The following is a 27,412-nucleotide window of genomic DNA, read 5'->3' as shown; positions in this document are numbered from 1 at the left end:
CCACCCCACCTAGGTCCCAGGACCAAAGGTTAAGAACCACTGATCTAGATATATAGATACAAAGCAAACAAGCAGCACAGATGTGTGGACCACAACCCAATTATGCCCTGGTTACTGCTATACAGAGACCTAGCTCATGACTGATTGGTGGTTTCACGTCCCCCTTCAACCTGTAGTTTGTGACCCACTGTTTGCTGGGAAGTGTAGTTGTGTGCAATTTGAGGCTGCTATAATAAAAATAGCAAGTTAAGAAAGCATAACGAGCTGAGGCATGTAATAGTATTTTGCCCGTGCACTGTTCACCTATTTAAAGTAAACATCTGTGTTCTGTCACTTGTGCTTGGCAGCTGAGGTACTGGTGTAGTTTATACTGGCAGCAAATGTACTGATGCTTTAGGGTGGAGAGGGGAACACTGCCTCTCTGGAAAGCTGACGCTAGTGAGTTGTTGCCAAAAGGCAGAAAAGTTCAGTTGGATAGTGAGGACAAGTCCTGCTAATTGCAGCCTTCTAGGGACACAACTGTAAATATGAACGAAATTGCAATAGCTGATCCAAGCGTTCCCCGAAAAGTCTGACAAAATAGTCCCTCCTTATCTATGGAGAATTAAACTTGTGAAAATCGAATACTGACCTACATGGGCTGAAAAAAACGAATCCAAAGCCCATGATCAAATAAACTCTGATAACTGTAAAGAGTGGCAGTAGGCCAAGCAATTCATGCGGAGGTACAAGCAAGCATGCTGATAATAGACCATCGCTACAAAATCTGTGCCGGAACAAGACCGTCATTTATTTCGCTTGAGCCGGCCTAGCCTCTGAGGTGTGAGATAGCATTCACTCCTACATAGTGGCTGTTGCTCATTACAATAATACCTAAAGCTGTCTTGCCAGACCTAAAATTTCCTACAAGCCCAAACCCCCAATTTAGGAAGGAGACCAAGGATTTTTGTACAGCTAAAAAGTACGGTATTTTAACTTTGTTCCTCCAATAATATCCTCCACTCCAGTGCAAGTGGGGAAATTAAATTACCTCGATTTTTTTCTCCATATCTCCCTCCTAAGTGCTCCCACCTTATTGCATGTATGGGTTCTGCTGAATGAATTTGTCCCATAGGAAGGAGCTAAATGCTATTACTACAATATTGTTAGAAACAGTGCATCTTATTTTGAAGCTGTGGTATTTCTATGAAAAAATATGAATTGTAAACAAAACAAAATGTATAAACTAACAGGAGGTATGACCACTGTATTTTAATATAATTATTAACGGTCAGTCAAAAATTCGGTGTATGTATTCAACGACCAAAAATGTGTTATTGCCACCTACAGGGTATAACGAAAAATGCAGACACTAATGCATTGGCTCTTGAGGTCACTGCAGCTACCCAATACAATTATTCTTGCGGTTTATATAGGAAAAGGCATTTGACAATATTTTCCGAACACATCCACTCAAGGGCCAAAGGCTCCGACAACCAGGTAGAATTTCAGACTTAGTAATAATTTAGCTCTCAATGATACTTATGTTACATGTTCTACGTTTTATCCAGTTTTAAACAGTAGTTATATCTTATGCAAACAGACAAGTTAGAATGAGAACTGGCTTAACAGGCAGTAGGGTTGAAAGTAATCTACCTTTTCTGAAGGCAACTCAAATAAGGACAGATCAGCTAAATAGAATATCCCCCTCTTCTCAACATCTATGCTTCTCTACAAAGGTGTTCTCCCTACTACGTCTAAGGTTTTGGGATACATACATAAACCCGTTTTCCTCCCAAGAAGACACTCAACTCTCCACCTTATTCTCATACTTTCCTACATCACGATCTCTGGGGGTGGACACCATATATCTACCATGGCCTTATCAACTCTGTTGTAGTTTAGACTCTTGCGCTGGCCAAGACGGCTGGTTCAAGGACGACCGTACTTATGTTTGTAGGTGACTCTGCCTATTCTACAACAAGTCACAACTGTAGTCACAACCCTTCCGGCTCACTAGCAGTACCTCACGAACAACCCAAACAGTTAAAGGTGATTTGTGGCAGCCTTTACGCATGGACTCAGAAGAATTACATCTCAGGGAGTGTCGTGGTTAAACGGAGATTACCCCTTTCTCACAGATATATTATGTCTCAACCAAACACAGGCGATAACGAAGATGCAGTAATGTTTCAATATGCGGTAAATCGTATTGGCTGCAATGATTAGGATAATGAACAGTACAAGAGATAGAATTGTAAAGACGAGGGTCATGATTATGAAGACCCCCACCATCTTGTGTTAGCATCGAAAGACAAAGTGTACCATATGTTCGTGTACCCTATCATAATAGGCCTAACCTTCTACCAAGAGGAGAGCTGGGTATGTTAAACCTAATCTGCCAATGCCATGTCCCTGGAAGAATCCCCCAACCCTGGTTACCTTGAATGAGGTCTCGACCTCAGACTTCGGCAGAACACTAAGTCCGGGTCAGCTTCAAGGGGACGTGTAGCATCAATAACGATGGTATCTGGTCGGAATCCCTCTGATTATCGGTCTAAAGTGTGATGTATTTATACAGATCTACTTGGACCCCTGACATGGGTTGTTCCAAAACAATAGATAACGCTGCATGCTTGGGACGGTAATTTCTAATGTGAGCACCTACAGTTTGTTGGTCTTTGTTGCATGAGTTGACGCCTTAGCGCGGTGACACTGATAACATAACTCTAAACAAAAAGGCCTAACTATAAACACAGCAGCCATCTTAGAAGGGGGGTTGGGGGGAGGGAGCGGCATGGGGGTGGGAAAGCAACAGAGGTTACAATTGTACTCCCGGTCTGGACTCTTTCCTCCTGGTTTCCTTGGGTGAAAGAGATGGTGGTAGGTCCTCACTGTGAAGTTCCTTTCAGTTTGGAGGATTGAGAAGACAGGGGTACTGGGCATTTAGCTCAGGTGCAAAACGATTCAGACGACCAGCCACATTAAGATCTTACTCTAAACACTGGGGAGTGTTTCAATGTTGGTGTGGCTCTCTTTCCCTTTCTCATATTTTTTGTATTATCTCTTCAGTGCTCCAATTCCTGATGTATGGGCTCAATAAGAATTTGTCATTATCCACTTTAAGATCTTAATGATCTGGTATAAAAGCCTTCAGAGAACCACTGGGAGGTTCTGGTAAAGACGATGAGCTTATAATGAGATTACTAAGATGCTGTACAAGCGAACAGAACATCAGTTCCTGTTTAAGAATGTCCCTTAGTAGTAAGAGCTCAAAGGGAACACCTACCAGTATTCTTAACTTAGGCAGATCTAAAATTCTTAAGTAGGAAGGTCTCTTTCCTTGCTGCTGCGAGGTCTGCTAGATGGTTTGGGGGAGTTGCAAGATATTTTATGGAAACCTTTCCTTTGTATTCGGGAAGATAGGACCATAAAAAAAAAAATACAATCCTGCTTTTATACCTAGGGTTTCATCTAGGTTACACTGAGAGTGGGACATTTTCTTACCTACTTTATCTTCTTTCCCAGTATTTGAAGAAGAGAAGTCTCTGCATCTTTTGGATATTAAACAACCCCCTTCCATTTACTTGGACAGATCTAAGACTTGTAGGACATCTGGTCACTTATAGGTTACTTTTATAAACTCTAACAAACTAATAGGACTATTAGTACTATCTCTACGGCTTATATAGTTTCTAACATTCCAATTCCGGACAAAATACCTTTGGCTTGTGTGTGTGGCAGGGGTTTGACACAGAGTATGTCCTATGGCCGGGGCTGCCTTTAGCTTCTGCCATGCATGGCATTGTGCCCAAACTCATAAGTATCCCAAGAGGTCTTGTAGCCAATCAGATCCTGATGATTTAATTAGTTTTCTTTTCGTTTTAAAACTCACATATCTTTTTAAACTGTTCCAGGCTCGCAATTTTTATTTATTTACCAGCTTGTACTGCATGTGCTTTCTTTGACTGTTTCCTAATGACAGCTCCATCCCTTTTCCCCCACCCATCATTACTCGGTCTTTTAACCTTGCTTATAGTGGTGCTGTATGCATTCATTTGCTTTTTATTCCTTTGTGAAACTCGCAAATACCATGAAACAGAAAAGCTTGGGAAAAATTGCACGTTTCAGATTACAAGTTACCAGCCTTATGGGCTCACATTTTTGAGCATTCACGAGTTTCCCCATTAGCTAAACATGTTTTATACTTTTTTGTGCATTTTACCATTTGTATGGACAACCATGTCTCTAGGTTTGTGGCCTAGCACTTGGTCACACACTGGCTCTCCCTTTTCTGTGTTTCTTCCACAGCACCAAACTTGCAAGCTTTGCAAATTCATGAACTTAAGATGATGAAAATAAAAACATTCCAACCCTTCAGTAGTCAGTCACATCCGATAAAAACATCATGTGTGAGTGACAGAGCTCACAAGTTTACTGTGATTGACAAAACTAACACGTTTTCTGCCTGTGAGGTTCACTGCCCTGATATCACTCAACATTAAAGCCCATCTGAAACATTTTCAAAATCTAATAACACAAACCATTAAATTGATGTACACTGTAGGAAAATGCCCCTTTTAGAATGGTTACCCTCCCACTTTTTGTCAGATATTGATGCTGACTTGACAGAGTGTGCTGGGATCCTGCTAATCAGGCTTCAGCACCAGTGTTATTTCTCAAAGCGGTACCATTGTGTCACTAATTGGCACACCCCTGGCACACAGCTAAGTCAGTTGTAAAAGGTACCCATGAGATCCAAGGGCTCTGTGGCGAGGGAAGGTCCCCAAGGGCTGCAACATGTATTATGCCACCCTAGGGGACTCCTCACCAAGCACATGCACACTGCCGCTGAAGCATGTGTGTGTTGCGGGGAGAAAAAGACAAAGTCGACATGGCACCCCTCTCAGGGTGCCATGCCCACAAACAACTGCCAGTGGCATAGGTAAGTCACCCCTCTAGCAGGCCTTACAGCCCTAAGGCAGGGTGCACTATACCACAGGTGAGGGCATAGCTGCACAAGCAATATGCCCCTACAGTGTCTAAGTCCATTCATAGACATTGTAAGTGCAGTGTGGCCATATAAAGTACAAGGGCTGGGAGTTTGTCATTACGAACTCCACAATGCCTCCACTGAAGACTGGGAGGTTTGGTATCAAACTTCTCAGCACAATAAACCCACACTGATGCCCGTGTTGGATTTATTGACAAATGTACCCAGAGGGCATCTTAGAGATGTCCACTGTGATTTATCCAAACTTCTAGTGGAGGACTGACCAGTCTGTGCCCGCCTGCCTCGTCTAGACGAGTTCCTGACCACATAGGGTGAGAGCCTTTGTGCTCTCTGTGGCCAAAAACAAAGCCTGCCCTGGGTGGAAGTGCTTCACACCTCCCTCCTGCAAGAACTTTAACACCTAGCGGTGAGCCTCAAAGGCTCAGGCCTCATGTTACAGTGCTCCAACTAGTAAAGATGCCCACCCCCCCTTTTGGCGACAAGTCCTGTGAGAAATGAGACCTTAAGAAGAAAGAAGAAGGACTGCTAAGCTGAACCAAAGCATAGAAGACTGAAGACATTAACTGATTTGGCCCCAGCCCTACAGGCTTGTCTCCAGCTTCTGAAGACCTTGCTACAAAAAGCACACATCCTGCAGGACAAGCAACCTCTTAAAAGCCCAAGAGGATTGACTGCATCCCAGACGACCAAGATCTTCCATGGACAGAGGCCCTGTCCTGCAAGAAACTCCAGCAAAGGACTCCAGAACAGCCCCAGATCCGCATGTCCTGCCGACTCGGCACCCGAAGCCCACGGCCTGTGTCCAGGTGGCCTACCTGTCCACAGGAGGTCCCCAGGCAATTCCTACCTAGTGTCCACCCTGAGTTGACCCCTCCAGGCCAACACGACGACGCCTGCAGCCTAAAGTTGGAGGACCCCCTTGACCACCACAGAACCGGACAAAGATTGCAGATGCCTAAAGGTACTCCCTGCACCTGCAGCCCCCTGGCCTTGGGAGAATCCAACCACTGGTCCAGCCACGTTCAGCAGACGGCCCTCCTCCTTTTCCAGCCTGTGGTTTTCCGGAAATGATCCCCTGGACATAGCTTGAAGCATCTTTGTAACCCCCCGGGGTCCTTCTATTGAAAAGCATCTGAAGCCCGACGCTGAGTTTGCACCCGGCCGCTCCGAGCCGCTGTGTGTGTTTGGTGCTGACCTGTGCCCCCACCTCTGATACTCTCCTAAACCCCCAATAGGAACCCATTTCAAAACCTGCAACAACTTTGACTGCTGCACCCACCTGCCCCCTGTGTTGCTGGTGGTGGGTGATTAGGGTCAACTTGAACCCCAAACTGTGGATATCCTAATCCCCGCCTGGAGACTGGAACTGTAAGTCTTGAACTTACCTAAACGTAAAAGTAAACTTCGCACTTATATAGCACACTACTCACCTGTTAAGGTCTCGAGGTGCTGTACGCATACCGTTGTGGAACCCCTCCTACCTCAAAACTGTACTAACTTTTCTTCCCCCCTTGAACTGTGTTTGAAAATTGCACTGTGACAACTTTTTAAACAAATTATTGTTATTTATTTGAAAACAACATAACTTGCCAAACTGAAACAAAGTGGTGTTGATACATATGCTTGCTAATTACTCGCAAATGTACTTACCTGTAAACTGAATCTTGTGGTACTAGAAATAAAGTAACAAAATGTATGTTTGTGTGTGTACAATACATGCTTTGCACTACCCTTTGATAAGCCTAACTGCTTGACCACACTACCACAAAAGAGAGCATTAGTATTATTTACTTTAGACTCCGTTAAACCTCTGGGGTACCCAGGACTCTGTGCACACTCTGAAGCCTAATAACAGCTATGCAAGCATCACAAGACATACTGGTTGTATTAACAGCAGTTCTACAGTAAGCTAGGCACAGTCAAAAGAGAAACAAATGGAGAAAGGAGCTTCTCACTGGCGATGATGGAAGATGATACAACGGCCTGCCACATAGAAGATGCTGCGCTTATACATGGGCAGTTTGCCAAGAGCAGACAAACAGGAAAATAATTTGGTGGGCACCCCCATTATCAAATAATAAGGATGCAGTGAATAAGGCTGTGGTGGAATAGAAACATTGAGCAACTAGGGATGAAGAAAGTAAACAGGTAGGAACGTTACATGTAACAATTTCAAGACAGGTGGGGGTTACAGGTATGAATAGGGTAATGCTAGTAGCAGCTGCACTGTCATAGCGGCTGCAGAGAACCTGCCTTGAGTAGTCTAAAAACAGCTTCACCAGTGTCACATGACATCTCAAAAGACATGCTGGCAGATATTCCACAGGATGCATCTGATAGAAGAAGGTGATCAAAGCAGACATGCAACAAATGGAGAGGCTATACTTCAGCTGTAAGAGCCACGTTGGTCAGGCTTTATCCACACACAAATTAACCAGGTACCCAAAAGCAGTAAAATAAAATAAACTGGGAGATGCGCAAATGTTGATTCCTGAGAGAGGAGAGGCAGGTGGGGCTCTGTAGACTTCACACAGGCTTGGAGAAAAGTTAAACAAACAACCACTGTTATGCTGTTATAATCCCTGGTACAGTTTGCCTATCTCCACCCAGACGAGGTAGTCGCCTAGCCAGTCAGTCATCAGTGACAGCGAGACTACGGATCCTGGTTGGCATATCCCCTTGTCCATAAACATATATCATATGGAGAAAAGGCATAACTGTTTGGGGTATTCCCTGGTTAATAGGACAGGAGAGAGGAAAGGAGGATGGGGAGAAAAAAAAAAGAGGATTATCAGCAATTGGATATTGGCTTTTGTGATGTTGGGAATCATGGTAGTGGAATCATAAAAATTTGTCTGTCTACAAAAAGTGGCGTTTTGGTAGAGACACATCAACACTGCACATCCCTTTCTTCCTGGGCAAACGTGATAGATACAGGACCTTTACCAAGGCGAGTTCTTTTGTGTGGCAAAAAAGGGGGTAATGTGTTTAAGTTTCATTTCATTGTCATATGATGTAATGTTTAGAATGTAGGAGTCTACATATAAAAGGGGGAACTGGAATGTTGGACGAGATGAATTAAAGCAGAGGGCTGTGTTGTACTTGAACTGCATAGTTCCAGGTTTATATAAAGACTGGACCTACTCTTGTACATTTCCGTGGCCTCTTCACTACAGACGGCCAGGGCAAAAAGGAGTAAAAGCTGTGAGCTAAAAGTTCGAAAAAAGGGGTCTATTCCTGTGGATCAGTCTACACGTTCTAACCCATCTGCACTATATTTTAGGGGTGGGGGGTATGAAGCCACCCAGACACGAAATGTTTAGGCAAAAGAATACAAACCTCAAAAGGGAAGCTACAAAAAAAATGCATGTAGAACAAGGCACCCTACAGAATTAACCTACCAGCACTAGTGTGTTGTTCAAATCAATACCATAAAAACCACAATGTCCTCTAACTGAATATAGAAATTGGTGACCATATTACAGTAACTTATGATAAGATGCCCAACACTAAAAATGTCCTCTTGCAATTTTATATCCACAAACCAGCTTAGTTTTTTCATAGTGGCTGCTTTTAAGAAGTGTATTTCACACTGCCTATAAAATTGTTTGTTATAATTCTCTGTATTACTCATCCAATAATATGTAGTTCCTCCAAACTGAGGAAAACATAACCCTCACTTTGCTCGGAGCCTCTCAATCTCCTAACACATATACTGCACTCTGGCACGTGAAAAAAAACAGGTAATGAGTCCTAAAGACACTTTTCTTTTCACAGTTTCTTTCTTTTTTCCAAGAACATTTTTATTTATTAAAATGGATGATAAGGTTCCAAACAGCAAAACATCCCTAGGATTCGTTATAAAATTCCAGGAATCTCAATCATCAAATGAGGACACCGCTACTGTTTAGTCTAATGTGATGCAAGACACTGCTGCTTTTTTTACTAATGTGGAGCGTGTGGCAAAACATTAACCCCATATCATGTTCCTAAACGTCCCGTAGAAAGGAAACGCTGACTTTGGCCAGCCTGACAAGAAAACCCAAACAGAAAAACTCAATTTAAGTGTGTAAACATTTGACTTGACATTCTGAAGTATCTCCCTACTAGCTACTGATAATCATCAATGGATACATTCAACAGAGCTACTAAGCTCAATTTTGAACAGGTTTAGAATCAGATTTTATTACAAGACCGGAGGCTCATATTATGCAGTCTTTTCTTGCTTTAATTTCTAATAGCAGCCAAGTAAAAAACTACAACACCCAGTGAAAATAAACTACAACAATGACATCATAGATAAACAGCCAATAGGATATCGAACACCAGTATTAATATCTTAAGTGCGAGCAACAAGTCCTCTTATCTTGCTGCTCGCAGTCAAGATAAGTCCACATATTTTTTCTCCGCTTATTATCTTGTGATAAATGCATTATGTTTCTATTTAGAGCTTATTGTATGTATGCCTTTGTACGTGCGCTTTGTTTTTACAAACGACGAGTCTTTTGAGCAGCGCTCAAGCAGCGCATCTTTCAACGGTCTTTCTGCCGTTGGAGACGCGCACAGTCTGTACATTCTTTGCATTCCTCTCATTCCTAACACCATTCTGACAGACCTGACGTCGCGTCACCAGAACAACTCAACAGCGGTATTTCGAGCGTATTTTCGCTCGTTTTTCTTCCCCTCAGCCGGTCTCCGCTTTTTCAACTCTGCAGCTCCCGGGCTTCCACTCGTTTCCTCCCAGAGACTGTCCTCTCAGGAACCGCCCCTAATCTTCGCTCCGCCCCCCCCCAGCCACTCCCTCTCCTTTTGCCTCAAAATTAACCCCTATTTAACCAAATACATATATAATTTGTTTTCTAAGCCTTTAATATATTTAATTTTATCAGAAATTTATTTAATTTTCCCTGTTGTCAGCAATATGGCTGAAGAAGAAGATTCCCAAGTTTTTTCAAGAAAATTTAAAATCTTTTATCAAAGATTCAGTTCAGCAAGCAGTTGCTGTCTCCATGTCTGATATAACCAAAAATTTAGAGGCCTCTTTTTCTAGAATAATGTCCACTTCTAAACTGCCTTCTAACAAAGGCAAGAAACGTGCGGCTACCCTTCCGGTGCCTTCAAAAGGCGTTTCTGCTGGTCCTTCCACCCAAGAGGTGTTAAAATCGGGTCCCTCCCTTTCTCCAGTTCATATTACGCAGTTGAGAGACACTGACGATGACGATGATGACTCTCCTAGTCATACTGACGATATGGACGGGTCTTCGGATCCTTTTTCTTATGGGCCTTTGGAGAAAAGGCGTAAAATTTCTCCTAATGACGGTGGTGACGTTCACCCGGTGTCTCATATTTTGGTGGACCATGCTGGCAAACCTTTATTTGACCCTTCCCTCATGGTTAATCCAAATTCAAAGGAATGGTACCCGTCTGATCATGTGGCTGACTATGTTTCATTCTTTTTACGCCACCCCCTCGACAAGGCTACCCGCAATAAGCTTAAGTCTGAATGTCCTCGTCCATCTTTACCAGACAACATTACTTCTACCCCGATTATTGATCCCAATATGCTTATGTTTTTTACCAAATTCGGCAAAGATCCCAAGAAGGGTGTCGACAGAGCTTGGTCAGGTTGTCAGGACAAGCTCCTGGATTTGGTGGGCCCTCTCACCAGAATTTTTGATTTGGCGGAGGAAGCCAAAATGGATAACAGTCCTATAGACCCTGAAGTTCTTTCGAACTGGGCGCAACGCGCTATTTGCATGTTGGGCAACGCCAATACTCAACTATCTATTGAAAGGAGGAAAAGTCTCCTATTGAAAATTGATCCTAAGCTGGCTTCTTTAGCCTCCAAAGATGATGGTCCGTCGGCTAATTGCCAACTTTTTGGGGATTCTTTTATCAAAGAACTTGGGAAATATGTATCTACCTTTGCCTCCCTGGACAAGGCCCAACTTTCTATGAAAAAGATCTTTTCATCTCGGATTTTTGCCAGGGCCGGCAAAGGCAGGAGTCGCTTTGCCGGCCGCTCCATCAGAGGCCAATACGCCAACAGAGACTCCTACAATCAGCAATCCCAGCTTGAGACCTACACGGGATACAAACCAAGATTCTATCCCCGTCGATCAAGAGGCTACCGTCACAGGGGCTACGCCAACAGGGGAGATCAAAACTCCGGTAAGTCTTTCCAATTCTGGCCTTCCTCCAGTAGGAGGCAGATTAGCGCTGTTTCTAAATTCATGGCTTTCTCTCACTTCAGATCCCTGGGTAATTCAATCCATTCAAGGGTACCTGTTAGAGTTTTATCAAACCCCAATTCAATCCCGCTTACCTCTTCCCCTAGTTTTTTCCCCAGGATCAATCCCAGCTTCTGTGTGTCGAAATCCAGTCTCTCCTCTCCAAGCAGGCGATCGAACCCGTCTTATTCGACCCTTCCGGTTTCCTCAGCAGCATATTCCTCGTCCAAAAGAAAAATCAGAAATTTCGTTTGGTGTTAAACCTAAAGGCTTTGAACAATTTTATCATTTACCGACACTTCAAGATGGAAACTATTCTCCATCTCAGGGACATTCTGCTTCAACACGATTGGCTGGTCAGATTAGACCTGCAGGATGCTTACCTCACAGTGCCGATTCATCACTCACACAGGAAATTCCTTCAATTCCAGTGGCAAGATTCGTTTTATCAATTCAGAGTTCTTCCTTTCGGGCTTTCTTCCGCTCCTTGGTGTTTCACCAAAATTCTCAAACCCGTTGCGGCCTTTCTCCGCTCTCACGGGGTTCGTCTAATCCTTTATCTAGACGACTTTCTTTTGATGGCACAAAACAAACGTCTTCTTCTAGACCATCTTCAGCTTTGTCAGAACCTTCTTCTCAGCTTGGGCTTCCTTATCAATTTTCAAAAGTCGGTCTTAATTCCGACTCAAAAATTGGAATTTCTCGGATTCCTAATAGACACTACTCGGTCAGTACTTCAACTCCCTCAACACAAGGTATCCTTGATCAAAAAAGAGATTCGTCAATCCCTATCCCTTCCTCACATCTCCCTCAGAACTTTGGCACGTCTGGTAGGACTTCTGGTTTCCTCTATCCAAGCCATCTTCCCGGGTCCTTTACATTATCACGCCCTTCAGCGGCTCAAGATCCGCCATCTGCACAAGGGCCTCGCTTATTCGGATCCCTTGGTCCTGGATACCGAATCCAAGGAAGGGCTTCTGTGGTGGTTGACGCATCTAGACGCCTGGAATGGCAGAACTATCTTCTCTGCCGCCCCAGATCTTGTATTAGAATCCGATGCAAGTCGGACCGGTTGGGGCGCAAGATGTGGTCAGTTCTCGACTGGAGGCGCATGGTCTCTGAAGGAGTCCTTCTTGCACATAAACAGTTTAGAGATGCTTGCAGGTTCCTTTGCCATCCGCACTTTTGCAAAAAACAGAGTAAGTTGCACCATCCTTCTAAGGATGCACAATTTGTCCGCGGTAAGGTATATCAACCATCTAGGCGGTACCAAGTCCAAGATTCTATCCACTCTGGCGAAACATCTTTGGGAGTATTGTATTCCTCGTCGGATCTCGGTCAAGGCAGTGTTTCTGCCGGGCAGGCTGAATACCGTAGCAGACTGGTATTCCAGACATCTTCTCGATTCCAGCGATTGGCAATTGCACTCTTCAATATTCAAGCATCTTACTTCCATCTTTGGCGAAATGTCCATAGATCTTTTCGCTTCTCGCCTCAATTCCCACCTTCCTTCCTATTTCAGTTGGAGGCCAGATACACAAGCCCTAGCCACGGATGCTTTCCTTCAGACTTGGCCTTCATTCCTTCTTTACGCCTTTCCTCCCTTCCTGTTCATTCCTCGAGTCCTTGCTCAAGCACGCAGACAATCATCCTCTCTGGTACTTGTAACTCCCTTCTGGCAGTCCCAACCTTGGTATCCAACTTTATTGGAATTGGCAATCGATCGCCCCGTCTGGCTTCCTCACTTTCCCAACCTCCTCTTGGATCCCCGGGGCCAACAACATCACTTGGTTCTCAGCGGTTCTTTGTTCCTCATAGCCTGGAGGATTTCGGGTCGTCCTGGAGAACCCCAGGAATTTCGGAGGATGCTGTTAAACTCATCCAGCAAGCCAGGGCCCCTGGTACCTCCAGAGCCTATAAGTCTGCATGGGCCCTTTGGAGCAGCTGGTGTTTGGACAGGAATTCAGATCCCTTTTCAGCTAATGTAGTTTTGGTAGTAAATTTCCTGGCTTCCCTAGCCTCCCAAGGAAAAGCATATCGCACTATTAATATTTATAGATCTGCCATCTCTGCCGAACATCAAAGAGTCGATGGCAGGCCAATTGGTGAACATCCTCTCATCTGTCAATTATTAAAGGGTGTAAGATACGTTTTTCCTCCATCTCCTAAATATAATGTCATGTGGGACGTTAATCTAGTATTGAGATTTCTCACCACTTGGCCAGATAAAGATCTACTCTCTCTCAAACAGCTTTCGGCCAAGTTGACTATGCTTTTGTGTCTAGTCTCTATCAAGCGTGTCTCAGATGTTAAGGCATTAGATGTTACTTCCTTTTTCTTCTCCCCCCTTGGTGTTTCTTTTCAAATCAGGAAACATACTAAAACTAATTTAGCTTGTGTTAACTATCCATTTTTTTTTCCCCTCTCAACCCAAACTATGTGTTGGAAATTGTTTGAAAAGTTATGTGACTCGTACTGCAGATTTGAGATCATCCTCTGCCTCCCAACTACTTATTTCCTTTCAGAAACCCCATAACCCTGTTTCTTCCCCTACTCTAGCTCGTTGGGTTAAATGGATCATGTCCCTGGCTGGCATTGATATAGGATCTTTCGGTGCCCATTCGGCTAGAGGGGCTATGGCCTCTCGTGCCTTTTGGGCAGGATCCTCTTTACAGGATATTCTCAAGTCTGCAGATTTGTCTAATGAAAGTATGTTTAGAACTTTTTATTGTAAGCCGATTTCTCATGTTTCAGATTCAGTCATTGCTATGCTTTGAACATGCATAATATGAGCCTCCGGTCTTGTAATAAAATTGAGATTTTCCTAGCCTTGGTGTCTGAAAGGCTAGATTTTATTAAAGACACGGAGGCGAGTATTATCCCACCGCTGTTTTAACCCGCCCTGTATCTTTGTTTCAGTGCCAACTCCCTCTTCCAGCGTTGGGTCGTCATGATCCACACGGACGACTTCTACCAACTCTGGATTCGGCCTTCAGCGTCCAATCTTCCCAGACTGCGCTCCGCTTTCGCTACCTTCGAGATTGTTGCATGGACATTGTGACATTGGTTTCTATTTTTTATGCCGTCTTATTTGTTACTTCTCTTTAGTTTTCGCATCAAGAAAAGAGGACTTGTTGCTCGCAGTTAAGATATTAATACTGGTGTTCGATATCCTATTGGCTGTTTATCTATGATGTCATTGTTGTGGTTTATTTTCACTGGGTGTTGTAGTTTTTTACTTGGCTGCTATTAGAAATTAAAGCAAGAAAAGACTGCATAATACTCGCCTCCGTGTCTTTAATAAAATCTAGCCTTTCAGACACCAAGGCTAGGAAAATCTCAATTTTCTACAAACACCTCCTGCTCTAAGAGTTGCTGCACCCACTCACAAAAATAAACAAATAGTTTTTGTTGTTTGTGGTAAGCGGGATCAGCTGTGGATTGCGAGTAGCTTGGCTACGAGTGCTGCATCCAACAAACAGTCAATAGCCCCAGGAAAGTGACACTTGTCAGAGTGAAAGCTCATGCTTCACAACTGACAACACTTTCATCACATGCTCAGTAACCAGCACTGCCGAAACCAGTGTAACATTTTTGCTGAAGTGCTTGGTAATTGGTGGGTGATTATTTTTTTTTTATTTATTTTTTTTAAATGTGCTTGGTATTGCATGGACGTGTGGGGCACTGGAAGCGTGGGTGTGAGCGTAGATGGATGAATGGGCAGTTGACAGGGGGCATGGATGGATACATGGGTGACACAGCAGGATTAGACTACAACCTCATCTCACCAATGTGAACATGTTTTTAATGATTAGAAATAGTGCTCTAGGCTCCAAACAGCTTGCACTGACGTCACTTTGCGTTTGCAGAAAGTGCACTTGAGTTTTGTGTGAAACAAGCATTGTTCGTGTGCACGTGTTTTACTTTGTGCTTTTCCATTTTAGAAAAAAAAAATCACTGGTGGGCTAATCTTTTCATGGCTATGAAGCAAATATTTTAGCCTCTGGGAAAACTGCAAGCACACTTGGGGCCACGTAAGATGATGGCCCCTCAGAGGGACAGTGAAGACCCCCCACCTTCTCTATTGTAACCTGATCGGGCTCTGTGAGCCTCTTCGCAATGGCAGAACAGAACATTCGACTACTCGAACCAAGTTACCTGGTGCTTAAAACTAATTTGCCTTGGTCTGCTGTACACTACAAGACATTAGAATACCAGTCATTTACCTGCTGGTATTGCTGAATGAAGGCAGCTACACACAACCTTCCCCACACACTCACCCCCCTCCCCAGCACACTCTTTCCCTCCCCTCACACACATAACTTCTCTTCCACCCTCCACACTTCATGCTTGCTGCTGCTACAATTGACTTGGTCAGTTGCTGCCAGGTGCCTGGGGTTGGGGAGACATGGTTGGCAATGGTTATGACTGCGAGACTTATCTGGCTGGGCAGGCACCATCAACTTCACTCATGCAATTTATTTTAGGGGATGCATTGTTACGAGGCTGCTGCATGCAAGCAGAAATATGTTTCCCTTTAATAAGATTACCACTGTCTATCTGTTTGAGACTTTGTAGGAGTATGATTGAGGTTTTGGGACATCAACATGCCGAATATGAAAAAGTGGTAATGAAAATAAACTGCAACAGTAATTTGTCAGAGTAATGACATCAGAGTTTGATAAAGTTATTTTAATGTTTTAAAAATTGGTTGCACTAGTGTACCAAGTAACTATCCCTGTAAAGTTGTGTGCGAGTGTGAATTTTCAAATATGATTATTAATGATTTTAATGAACTAAACATATGATGAATTAACGTGTAAAACAGGTGGCTTTTGAAAATGGTCGCCACAGTTAATTTTTCTGTTCCTTACTGAGTAAAATTCTAACTAAATGCTGTGTTAATTTCCATGATTCAATGCTTACATAAAAAATGCATTTGGAGTTTGAGCAGATGTGTCCACAGCTACCCCTAGTGGGTTTCTGCATTATGTCTTACAAGTCATGTTTTAACTGAGCATTGCATAAGTTGAATGTTCTATTGTTTGAGAATGTTACTAATATTTGTTTTTTCCTCGAGGATGGAAGTGAAGATTGAAATTGTAAAAGTTTCTTCCTGAGAAGGGTTTGGGAGGCGATGAAACAATGGAGCCACAGATGAGTCGGAAAAGGAAGAGATAGAGCTGAAGAAAATGTTTTAGTCAGTCAATGTAGAATGAATTGTTGTATTTTAGGTTATCAATTTAGTCGTTGATTGGCTAGACCGTAACCACCCCATAGGCTGACCAATCATAAGCTTTTTAGAGTTTAGTATAACAACCTAGGTAGGATTCCTTGGGGCAGGAGATCAATGACGAGAGCCAGATGAGATTTAGAGCAGGAGGCTGAATTCTGTTCCTGTAGCAGTGTGGGTTTAGCTGTTAACAGGCCCGAATCTTCTGAAGACATAACTGATGGTTTCCCCTGGCTGAAGTAGACTCCTTGTTGCTACTACTAATGCTCTGGGTAAAGTATGCTGTTGTAATGTTATATGTGTCTCTTTTGCTTTTCAGGTACCAGATGCAACTTATGATTTGAATGCTGCATATTAATATTCTTTTATTAACCAGAGTTAAGAGTTTTTCTAAATTTGTATTACTAAATTCTTTTCACATGAAGCCCAACATGTTGATGCTTATTTGTGGTTAGTGAAGGACTTATCTTGAAATGCTGATGACTTATATTGACATCTTTTAAGTGTTGTACTAATGTATACTTTACCATTGTTGCCTGTTCTGGTATTGCTGATGAATGTGATTCTCTTGGAAATAATTTGTTTGGTTGTATTAATCAAATTGAGATACACAAGACGTTTTAATCAGCCATTATTAATCCTATATGCTTAACACTTGTGCTTGAGAGTTATTTTCGTGACATTAGCATTGTTAATCTAGGAAAATAAACTTTATAACCCTTCTTAATAAACTGGTGTGGTTATTGACTAAAGTTTAATGTTGTTAAAGGTGTTGATTATTGTTGATATTCACATTCCTCATTAATAATATCCCCTCAAACATATGTCGCTTCGATCCATCGTCCTCAAGCACAGAATCAACTATTCAGTGTAAATAATAGCTAGGATTCCGTGGCGCTGCAGCAGTTGTATCTTGTTAATATAAAAATTTTGCAGAGCATTTCAAGAACTGTACTCGAATGGCAATAAAGTGCATTTTTAATCGTAAGCCAATCATAGTAAGGAAAAAAAAGTTTTTAAGAAAGTTATCAAATATTTAGAAGAAACACATACTACTGCTTGTAAAGCTCCCAGTAAAAGCATAAAAAGCACTAGCCCAAAAAAAAAAAGTAAACCCACAAAAATTGCTATACCAACTGTTTGTTGCAGATATGCGCTTGAGGATTGGTGATGTTCACCTAATTTGGAGGATCATTCACTTGTGTGCAAATCGCTCTAATATTGTGAATGAAAATCATTTGTCAAGAACAGTGTGCTCAATCTTTTCTTATAAATCAAACTAGATGCCACGCCTAGATGGCCGGTTAATGCATGGGATGGAAACTTGAAACATGCCATGCTATAAAACTATTTTTACTGGAGCGTTACTTATGATTTTGCAGTTCTCTGACTTCAAAATGATTCCTTCTTCGTCATGCATAATTTTCTTACATGTTTAAATCTATGGTTTGCATCTTGCATACCAGTGTGAAGTACTGACAAAGTGTTTTAGCCGAACTGAATAAAGACTGTGCATTAAGGCTTAGATGTACAAGGCATTTCTGCATTTGCAAACAGCTGATTCCCAGAATAGGGCTGTTTACAACCACAAAAATGTTTTCACTGACGTACAAAGCCCAAATTGTGATTTGGTAACTTCTTATCGAATCACAATTTGGATTTTGAAATTCGGTATTCAGAAGGGGCATGTGAAGGGTATCCCTTCCTAAAACCGGCTCACAATGATATGCACGAATGTTTTCCGACTGAAATGCGCTCGCAAACCCACCAACTTTGTGTATGTGGTAAGCCATTTGCAAATGGGAATAGATCCCCAAGGGACTCCTTCCCTTTTGACAATGGTTGGAAAACATTTTTTAATCACAGGAAGTAATCCCATTGACCACTGAGTGCTCTTAAACAAACAAACAAAAAACGTCATAGTTTAATTTTTTTCTTTTTAAAAGCATCCCATTTTTCTTTGAGAAAAACGGGCTGCGTTTAAAAAAACTTGCTTTTTTTAACCCCTTTGCTACCAGGCCTTTCCCCCTCAGGTGCCAGGCCTTTTTTGGCAGCTCACGATTAGGCCCTCATAACTTTTTCCCACATAAGCTGCCCAGGCCAAATTTGTGCCCTTTTTCCCCCCCAACAACCTAGGGTTTCTAGAGTTGCCCTGTGTTTGAGAGTTCCCCTGAAGTAGACAAGAAATTAGCCAAAATACAGCGATTTTTTTTAAGGGCTGCAGAAGGCGGCTTGTGGTTTTTTCACTGAAAATGGCATCAACAAAGCGTTTGCGGTGCTAAAATCACCATCTTCGCAGCTTTCAGAAACAGGCAGACTTGAATCAGAAAAACACATTTTTCAACATAATTGTGGCATTTTAGTGGGATATACCCCATTTTTACTGTATTTTATGCTTTGAGCCTCCTTACAGTTAGTGACAGAATTGGGTGTGAAACCAACGCTGGATCCCGGAAAACAAAAAAATTCTGAAAGGTAGACAAAATTCTGAATTCGGCAAGGGGTCATTTGTGTAGATCCTACAAGGTTTTCCTACAGAAAATAAAAACTGAAATTAAAAAATATTGAAATTGAGGTGAAAAAACAGACATTTTTCTCTGGAACTTTTTTTATCTGTGATGTCAGATATTTTAAAGCAATACACCTTTACGTCTGCTGGGCACTTCTGGTTGCGGGGATATATAGGGATTGTAGGTTCATCAAGAACCCAAAGTACCCAGAGCCAATTAATGAGCTGCACCTTGCAATGGGTTTTCATTGTATACCGGGTATACAGCAATTCATTTGCTAAAATATAGAGTGAAAATTAGGTATCAAGGAAACCTTTGTATTTTCAAGATGGGCACAAGATCATCTTGAGAAGCAGTGGTTATTTGCACATCTCTGAATTCAGGGGTGCCCATACTAGCATGTAAATTACAAGGGATTTCTCAAATAGATGTCTTTTTTACACACTGTCTTACATTTGGAAGGAAAAATGAAGAGAAAGACAAGGGCAGTAACACTTATTTCCATATTCTGTGTTCTCCCCAATTCTCCCAATAAAAATGGTACCTTACTTGTGTGGGTAGGCCTAATGCCCGGGCAGGAAACACAACATGGACACATCACATTTTCCCAAAGAAAACAGAGCTGTTTTTTGCAAAGTGCCTAGCTGTGGATTTTGGCCTCTAGCTCAGCCGGCACTTAAGGAAACCTAATAAACCTGTGCATTTTTTTTAAAACTAGACACCTAGGGGAATCCAAGATGGGGTGATTTGTGGGACTCTCACCAAGTTCTGTTACCCAGAATCCTTTGCAAACCTCACAATTTGGCTAACAAGAAAAAATGGTTCTTCACATTTCGGTGACAGTAAGTTCTGGAATCTGAGAGGAGCCACAAATTTCCTACCACCCAGCGTTCCCAAGCCTCCCAATAAAAATGGTACCTCACTTGTATAGGTAGGCCTAGTGCCAGCGAAAGGAAATGCCCCAAAAATCTGGACACATCAAAATTATCAAATACAAGACTACCAGTTTTGTGGGGGGCGGGGGGGCCTGCGTTTTTGGTCCTGGGCTCAGCAGCTATATAGGGGAACCTACCAAACCCAAACATTTCTGAAAACTAGACACCTGAGGGAGCCAGGGAGGTGTGACCTGCATGGATCCCCCAGTGTTTTCTTACCCAGAATCCTCAGCAAACCTCAAATTTAGCACAGAAAAAAAAAACACAAAATCAAAACAAAAAAACCCACATTTCTGTGTGAGATCACTGCACCGGGACAAATTTCCGACCACCTAACGTTCCCCCTCTGTCTCCTGATAAAGATACCTCACTGTTTACGTGGGCCAAGGGCCTGTGACAGGTAAGAGCCAAGAACATGTTGAAATTGAGTGGGGAACCAAAGCGGATCTAAAAGGGCAGTTTGCAAAAAAATATTTTTAGGCTGACAAGTGGGGCAGAATTTTTATTGCCATTGATGCAACAATGCTGGGTGGTAGGATTTTTGTGGATTCCTCCAGATTCCGGAAGGTTCCATCACAAAAATGTGGGAAAAATTTGTGATTTCCAGCAAAATTGGAGGTTTGCAGGGCATTGTGGGTAAGAAAATGGTGCAGGTTGTATGTGAAGCACACCACCCTGGACCCACCCAGATGTTTAGTTTTCAGATGTGTCTAGGTCTTGTGGATTTTTCTACATGGCAGCGTCCCAAAATCCAAAAAGTGCAGCCCTCGCCATTCCAAGTGGGACGATTTTGGGAGTTAGCCAAGCTCTCATGACCCAAATGTAAAACCAAAACCCAAAAGAATCAAATGTCCTATTGCTTGCCGTGTGATAACTTGTTTTTGTGTGCAGGGGAGAGCTGAAAGACTGTTACCCTCTTCAGTTAGGGTGAGGGCATAACCATGCCCATACTGGTTGGTAGCCAACCGCTCTATTTTTTTTATTAATTCCCTGGCATCTAGTAAGCTTTCTGCCCCCTCCCTACCCAGGAGTGGATCGTGGATAATTGTCCCATCTCTGTCCACCGGTGGGCAGAACAACTTTGTCCCCATCCCCCACCCTCTTTTTTTGAAAAACAAATTCTTCCTTGGTGTCTGGTGGGGTTTCTGCCCCCTTGGGTGGGGGGGGGGGGGTTTGCAGAGAGCCTTACAAAAATAGGCTGATCTGCCCCCACGGGAGTAGAAATGGCCTAAAATAAATTAGACCCCCAGGGGAGCGACCATGGCCCAAGTGGGGGGGTCGCTCTAATTGTGTGAAATTGGCGCAAAAAAAACCAAACAGGTGTCTAGTGGTTTCTGCCCCCATTGTGGGCACATTTGCTTAAAAAAAAAGGGCAATCTGCCCCCACGTGGGGCAGAAATGGCCTAAAATAAATTGGACCCCCAGGGGAGCAACCCTGGCCTACGGGGGTCACTCTCCTTGGGTGAAATTGAGGCAAAAAAAAACAAGTGTATAGTGGGGCAGATTGGCTTAAGAAAAATAGGTCGATCTGCCCCCAAGGTGGGCAGAAATGGCCTGAAATAAATTCCCCACCCCCCAGGTGGATGACCCTTGCCTAAGGGGTCGCTCCCCATCCATTAAAAAAAAATATAATAATAATAAATCCCGGATGCCTAGTGGTTTGTTGTTAGGGATGGATCATCTATTTTTGCTTTCAAGACTGGTCACATTTAAACAATATACAAAATGTACAACTGTTTATTGTGGTAAAGCATGCATCACTAATTTCACATTCCAAAGATTTATTTAGAAAGTAGCTGGGGATCACTGGAGAGCCTTCAAACAATGTTGTTTCATTTAAGGCCTGTAGTTAGAGTGCAGGACATTTTTAAAAGCCTATGGGAAAGTGTGTGCTTTGCAGGCCTTTAATTGCAGCATCGACCTAGAGGTACTTACATTCCTATCCAAAGATTCTTAAACCAACTGCACTGTCACTGGGGATCAACTTTGCCTAACAAATCTTTCCAAATAAAAACAAAATGTTCACCCCTTCTGGGACCTACCCTCACCTGGAAGGGCTCCCACCGCACAGAGGCCACAACTCCCAATTTTGACCTATGTACAAATTTCAGGGATTCAGGGCCCGATTTATATGTTGGCAATAAAGATACTCTGTTGCAATGGAGTACCCTTACCGCCAACATAATGGTCCTCCTGTCCGATTTAGATTTGGGTGTGCCACAAGTTTGGCTAAAGCAGTCACTACCCTGTCACCACCATAGCCAAACTTCTCAGACGGACTATCGAAGTAAGGATTGTCAGAGAAATGGCTAGATATCCGCCCACCCAATCAAGATGGTTATACATGTTGTTAACTGTCCGTTACCGCCAAGCAAACCCTGGTGATAAGGAAAAGTGAAATGCTACTAATGCTCCCATGGCAAAGAGAGCATTTCACTTTTATTTTCAAAAAGAAAATCCTGTTTTGGGATTTTGTTGTTGAAAAAAGAAAGAAAAAAGAAAACTGTTTGGTGCAAAGCTAAATCATGCTGCCGCAGCCCTGCACCAAAACCGTGCAATGCATTTGCAGGAAACGTCGTCTATTGATTTAGATTGAGTGTACTGAATAGAAAGCCGGTGGACAACAGAGACGATATAACCATCTACCCTGTAAAGCTGAGACTTACAAACCAGATTACCTCAGGCAGTCTGATTTTATTAGTTTGTTGTATTTACCCTGTGAAGTCAAATGTATGTCTTTATTTGTACATACTCAGTAACATTTTTTCACCTGATGCACTGCATGAGCACCTTCACTTTGCACTTATGAAGCAGCCTACATGAGTATTTTGTGATTCTAATCTAAAATTGCTTGACTATACAAAACAATGGTAAACATACCATATGTTTTCTCATTTTATGTTCCACACTCAAAAGATATTTATACTGTATGTATGCAGTTACTAAGCAACTGTCTAAACATCATTTTCTTGGCTCCCACAAAACTAACTGTGTTTGCATACTAAATGACACCCATGTTCTGAGGAATACAGGGTTACCCCCATTACAGCTTAATGTTTCATGAGACCAAGGAGGCTACAGACATGAACAAGAGCCTAATCACAATCAACCAGCACAGACTCATAGTACCCAATTATGAATAAAAGCTTGGAATTGTTCACATTTTGTAGAGCTTGATCAGGTCTGTAGGTATGGCAGCAGGGGAGACCCTTTGATTAAAGTGACAGTAATATTACCCTGAATGAGCGTATCCATTGGTGCCTTCTAGATTTAGATTACAGACCCCCAACAATACACTGAAAAAGGCAAACAAATCCCAGCAGACATTCATGTTACAGGTACTATGATGAAAGCCAGGGACCCCAGTCAGTGGCCTATTAAGGGATGATCCAGATTCACTGAGTGGATGCAGGGGTAGTTCGCACCCCTCGGCATCACAAATTATATTTTAATCATCTCTTATGCCCTCCCAAAATAAAGGGCACATTTTGGGAAAGTGTCAGATGTTTAAAATCCATATATTGGATCCCATGCTCCACTAGCTCAATAATTACTCCCTGTAAATACAGAGAGTAAACTTACCACCAGTGTGTTCTCTGGCAAGTGAAGCAGACTGACGAAGCATGATACCCAGGGAGGTGACTCAAGTAGGACACAGATTCCACAAAGAATTTAAGCAGAGTCCCCAGGTTAGAACCCTTGATAGTCTAGACAGATTAGTCTCATTTTTTCTTTTGGTAGGTCAGTTTGCTCATCAGATAGCACCCTTCCTACTATCCAACTTCATAAAAAAAAACTCACAAGCTTCCCTACAGGTGGGTAGTAGATTGTGCCTGGATCATTTAGACAGGTGCCAGGAGGGGTCCAATGATGAAGCATGCTAACCAATGGGTCGGTGAGGGCTTTTTGTCCTGAAAATAATAGTACTTGTATACGTATGCTATAGCTTATAGAGTTCCTATACTTTAGTAAGAATTATTTTTTGTGGTTCAATTAAGTGGAGAGTGTTGGTCCTTGCTTCTTTGCTCATTTTCCTTTGACTGTGGCACGATTTTCAGGAATTGATCCCTGGTGCCACTACTAAAACATGAGCACCAAGGTGTAGCTCCGATGGGCTAATGTGATACCTGGATAAATATGACAAAGAATTTATGAAGGGAACTGAATGAGCTAAACAAAACGTGTTGGATGAACAAGGTGTGCTTTTCAAATCTACGGAAGAGTTGTAAAAGCTGCGTACTCTTATGTCCTGGTACTTTCCTATTATCACCTGTGGGAACATAAACTGCTTCTATGGTTACGAATACCGAACTCTGCATTCCAGTCTATCACACGTACATACATGTGCATGTCAAATATATACCAAGCCGCCTCCCAGCGCTTTTGCAGGTCCTCGTCAAATATATTTTTCGTGAGACCTGCATGGATTAAACTTCACATTTATTTGGCTCTACACACCGGAAGCCATTCCTTGTCAACTGTATTCTTTCCTTTCTAGCTTAAAATTGTAGGTTGCTGTTAGGGATGGATAATCTGTGTTTGCTTTCAAGACAGGTCACATTTAACAACATACAATACATACAACTGCTAATTGTGGTAAAGCATGCATCACTAATTTCACATACATTTAGCTCTACACACAGGAACCACCTGTTGGTAATATTTGATCTCTGGCGAACTTGTTGCCACATTTCTTCATAGATTTATTTGGAAAGTAGCAGAGACAATCACTGGAAAGCTTTCAACCAATGCTGTTTCATTCAGACCTGTAGTAAGAGAGCAGGGCAGTTTGAAAAGCCTATGGGAAGGTGTGTGCTTTGTAGGCCTTTAATTGCAGCACCGACCTAGAGGTACTTACATTCCTTTACAAAGAGTCTTAAGCCAACAGCATTGTCATTGGAGATCTACTTTAGCTAACAGGTCTTTCCACATAAAAACAAAATGTTCACCCATGCAGAGCCCTACCTTCGCCTGGAAGGGCTGAGTATAATACAAACGCTCAGTCTCCCACTGCAGGGTCCACAAATCCCAATTCTGACCTATGTGCACATTTCAGAGATTCAGGGCCTGATTTATATGTTGGTGGTAAGGAGAGTCCACTGCAAAATAATACCAGATATTCCTGAATCTTTCTTCATCAGTCTATAATCCTATCATCTTCTTTCATCAGCTCAGATAGGTTATAGTGCAACACTTCAGTTTTAAACTACATGCCTTATACCATTGGCTTTTTGCAGCACAGACCAACATAATGTTTGTGTTAAGGCCGCTGTGCTTAATTTGAGATGGTGCTTCTGGTGCTCGGGACTTAAACGCCAACACAGTACTTATGACAGTATGCCACATGGCGGAGCGGTTTGCCTAATTTACAGATCAGCACAACAACATCTGTTCATTAATTCAATATATATTCAAAATGACTAATACATGACTATATTAGTCTGAACTGTCACACTTGTAGGTGTGTGGTGGTTAGTAGTTATGTTGGTACGCTCCTTGGAAGCTCTGGTAGAGGTTATGGGTGGGTCTTATCCTGGAACCAGCTAGAATGCATGCTGAAGTGGAGTTCGCCGACACATGAAAATAGACTGCATTTCATCGTCCGAAAGAAAAGTCCTAAGGTAAATAGTGGGCTTTGGATACAAGATGTTTTATCGAGTACCTTTCTGCCATTAAGGTAATGGATCATCTGGATAACCTAAAGACCATCCCATAGAAAGGAAATATCACCGTTAAAATGGCATAAGAATGCCAAGCAGCGGTGCCTTTGATGCACTGTGCGTGGTCCTTCCATAACTAGTACAGCTTGAACAACATTTTAAACAAGAGTCGCACACCCCAGCCTCAAGCTTTCGTCCATTTACACTACTTCACGTTCGCTGTCCTATGTAGAACCCCGTTGGCCCAAGAGTAAGCAAGTCTCACCCTCCACCTAACAAATCCCGCACTACGGACACCTTATAGCGCAGTAGCTCATCCTGGCTTCAGCGCACCTCTATGACCACTTCCTCCCCTCATTTCTGAACCGAGTTTCTCCGCCATATTGCATTGGGATGGGATGTATAGAATTCAAAAATACCACCCCCATCCCACTCCTCGCCGCCCACTTCCGTCTACAGGGCCTTCATCAGCGCAAGCAGCGGCCCACAACTCTACCCTTGCAATGCTACGACTGTGCTCTTGTGCTGTACCGCGCCTTACCTTGAGGAGCATGCAGGGTAGCCCTGCCATCTTGTCTCAATATAGAATTCTGACACTGACTTTCTACGCTCACGCGCAAAAGTGGAAGCCCGGCTCTGCCACTTCCGCTTAACGTCATCACTGACACTCTTCGTGTCATGCCGGGAAATAGAGTTCTAGACAGTCTGCTTACAACGCACAAAGACGGAACTTTCCTGCTTAGTAGCTTGAAATGGCATCACTACGAGAAGCAATTCACAGTTGATGTTGGGCAGAACTGTTAACCAGTACAGGAAACGAAGGGGTCCCGGTTCAAGGCGGTATATCTGAGCTTTTTGCACTATGCGGCACACAAATCAGCTATGCCCCCACGCTGTCTGCTTCCTGGTGAAAGTAGTAACATGCAGGCGGCGTAGGGGTTTTTCTTCTCTTCCAGCTTGGCTCAAAAGAAAAGCATGATTTAAAGGACCACTGGCCCTTAATTTGTTGAAGTATTAGCTATCTGAAGCGTATCACCTAGATACCAATGTAATGAAGTGAAACAGACGGCTACGGTTAGCTATCCCTTCACAAGAACTTAAGAGAAACTATGATTTGGAGGCAGGTTTTGACTAATCAAAGTATATGCGCAGTAAGAATTCTATGTATCTGTGTTCAGAGGTAATTAGACAAGTAACCATTTAAACGTTATGTTATGCAAATTTGTAGAGCGCACCATCAGCCTGGAGAGTATCCTGGCTCTGAGCATCTCAAAAAGCCAGGTCTTCAACTTCTTGTGATATTCAGGAAGTGACGAAGAGGCTCTTACGAGCTTTGTAGTAAAAGTCTCGACCACCAGATCAATTTTTTCATACGAGTGGGATATGTGCAAGTAGGAATCCAGACACGCAGAGTTGTCCGAAAGGTGTGTGAACGCAGATGCGATTGTTGAGGGATGCTGGACGAATGTTATGCAGTGCCTTGAAAATGTAGGTAAGGAGTTTGAATTTGGCTTGTTTGTGGATGGGGAGCCAGTGGAGCTCCTTCAGGTGTGGTGTAATGTGAGTGCAGCATGTGCAGTCGAGATATTCTGGCTGCAGAGTTCTGAATGGTCTGCAGCCTTCTGGTGATTTTTTCTTTAATCCCGGCATAGAGAGTGTTCCCTTAGTCCAGGTTGCTTGTGAATAGGGTTAAGTGATGGTTCAGTGTGGCACTTACTAATTTGTTTTTTATTTAATTGTTATATAGTACTAATCATCCCATTGTAGGGTGTTAGAGTGGTTTACAGCACACCGAGTGAGATAGTAAATCATACAAATGTGTAAATTAGTGTACAGAAAATGTTACCTAAG

The 27,412-nt window shown here is 42.8% G+C and overlaps 1 protein-coding gene across 2 annotated transcripts in view; it reads right to left on the bottom strand.

Moving 5' to 3' along the window:
* Positions 1-26,256, bottom strand: part of MRPL42 (mitochondrial ribosomal protein L42) — a 159,810-nt gene extending 133,554 nt beyond the window's left edge. The window contains exon 1 of one of the 2 annotated variants that reach the window (XM_069228966.1): positions 26,103-26,256. In XM_069228966.1, the coding sequence (XP_069085067.1) occupies positions 26,103-26,241 (139 nt within the window). In that variant the 5' untranslated portion in view covers positions 26,242-26,256. The remainder of the gene's footprint in view (positions 1-26,102) is intronic. The other variant, XM_069228967.1, reaches the window with a different exon arrangement.
* Positions 26,257-27,412: the final 1,156 nt, after the last annotated feature.

The sequence above is a fragment of the Pleurodeles waltl genome, chromosome 4_1, assembly GCF_031143425.1.
Source record: "Pleurodeles waltl isolate 20211129_DDA chromosome 4_1, aPleWal1.hap1.20221129, whole genome shotgun sequence".
Taxonomy (NCBI): domain Eukaryota; kingdom Metazoa; phylum Chordata; class Amphibia; order Caudata; family Salamandridae; genus Pleurodeles; species Pleurodeles waltl.
The sequence above is the reverse complement of the archived record's forward strand: the minus strand, read 5'-3'. Positions and strand labels throughout refer to the sequence as shown.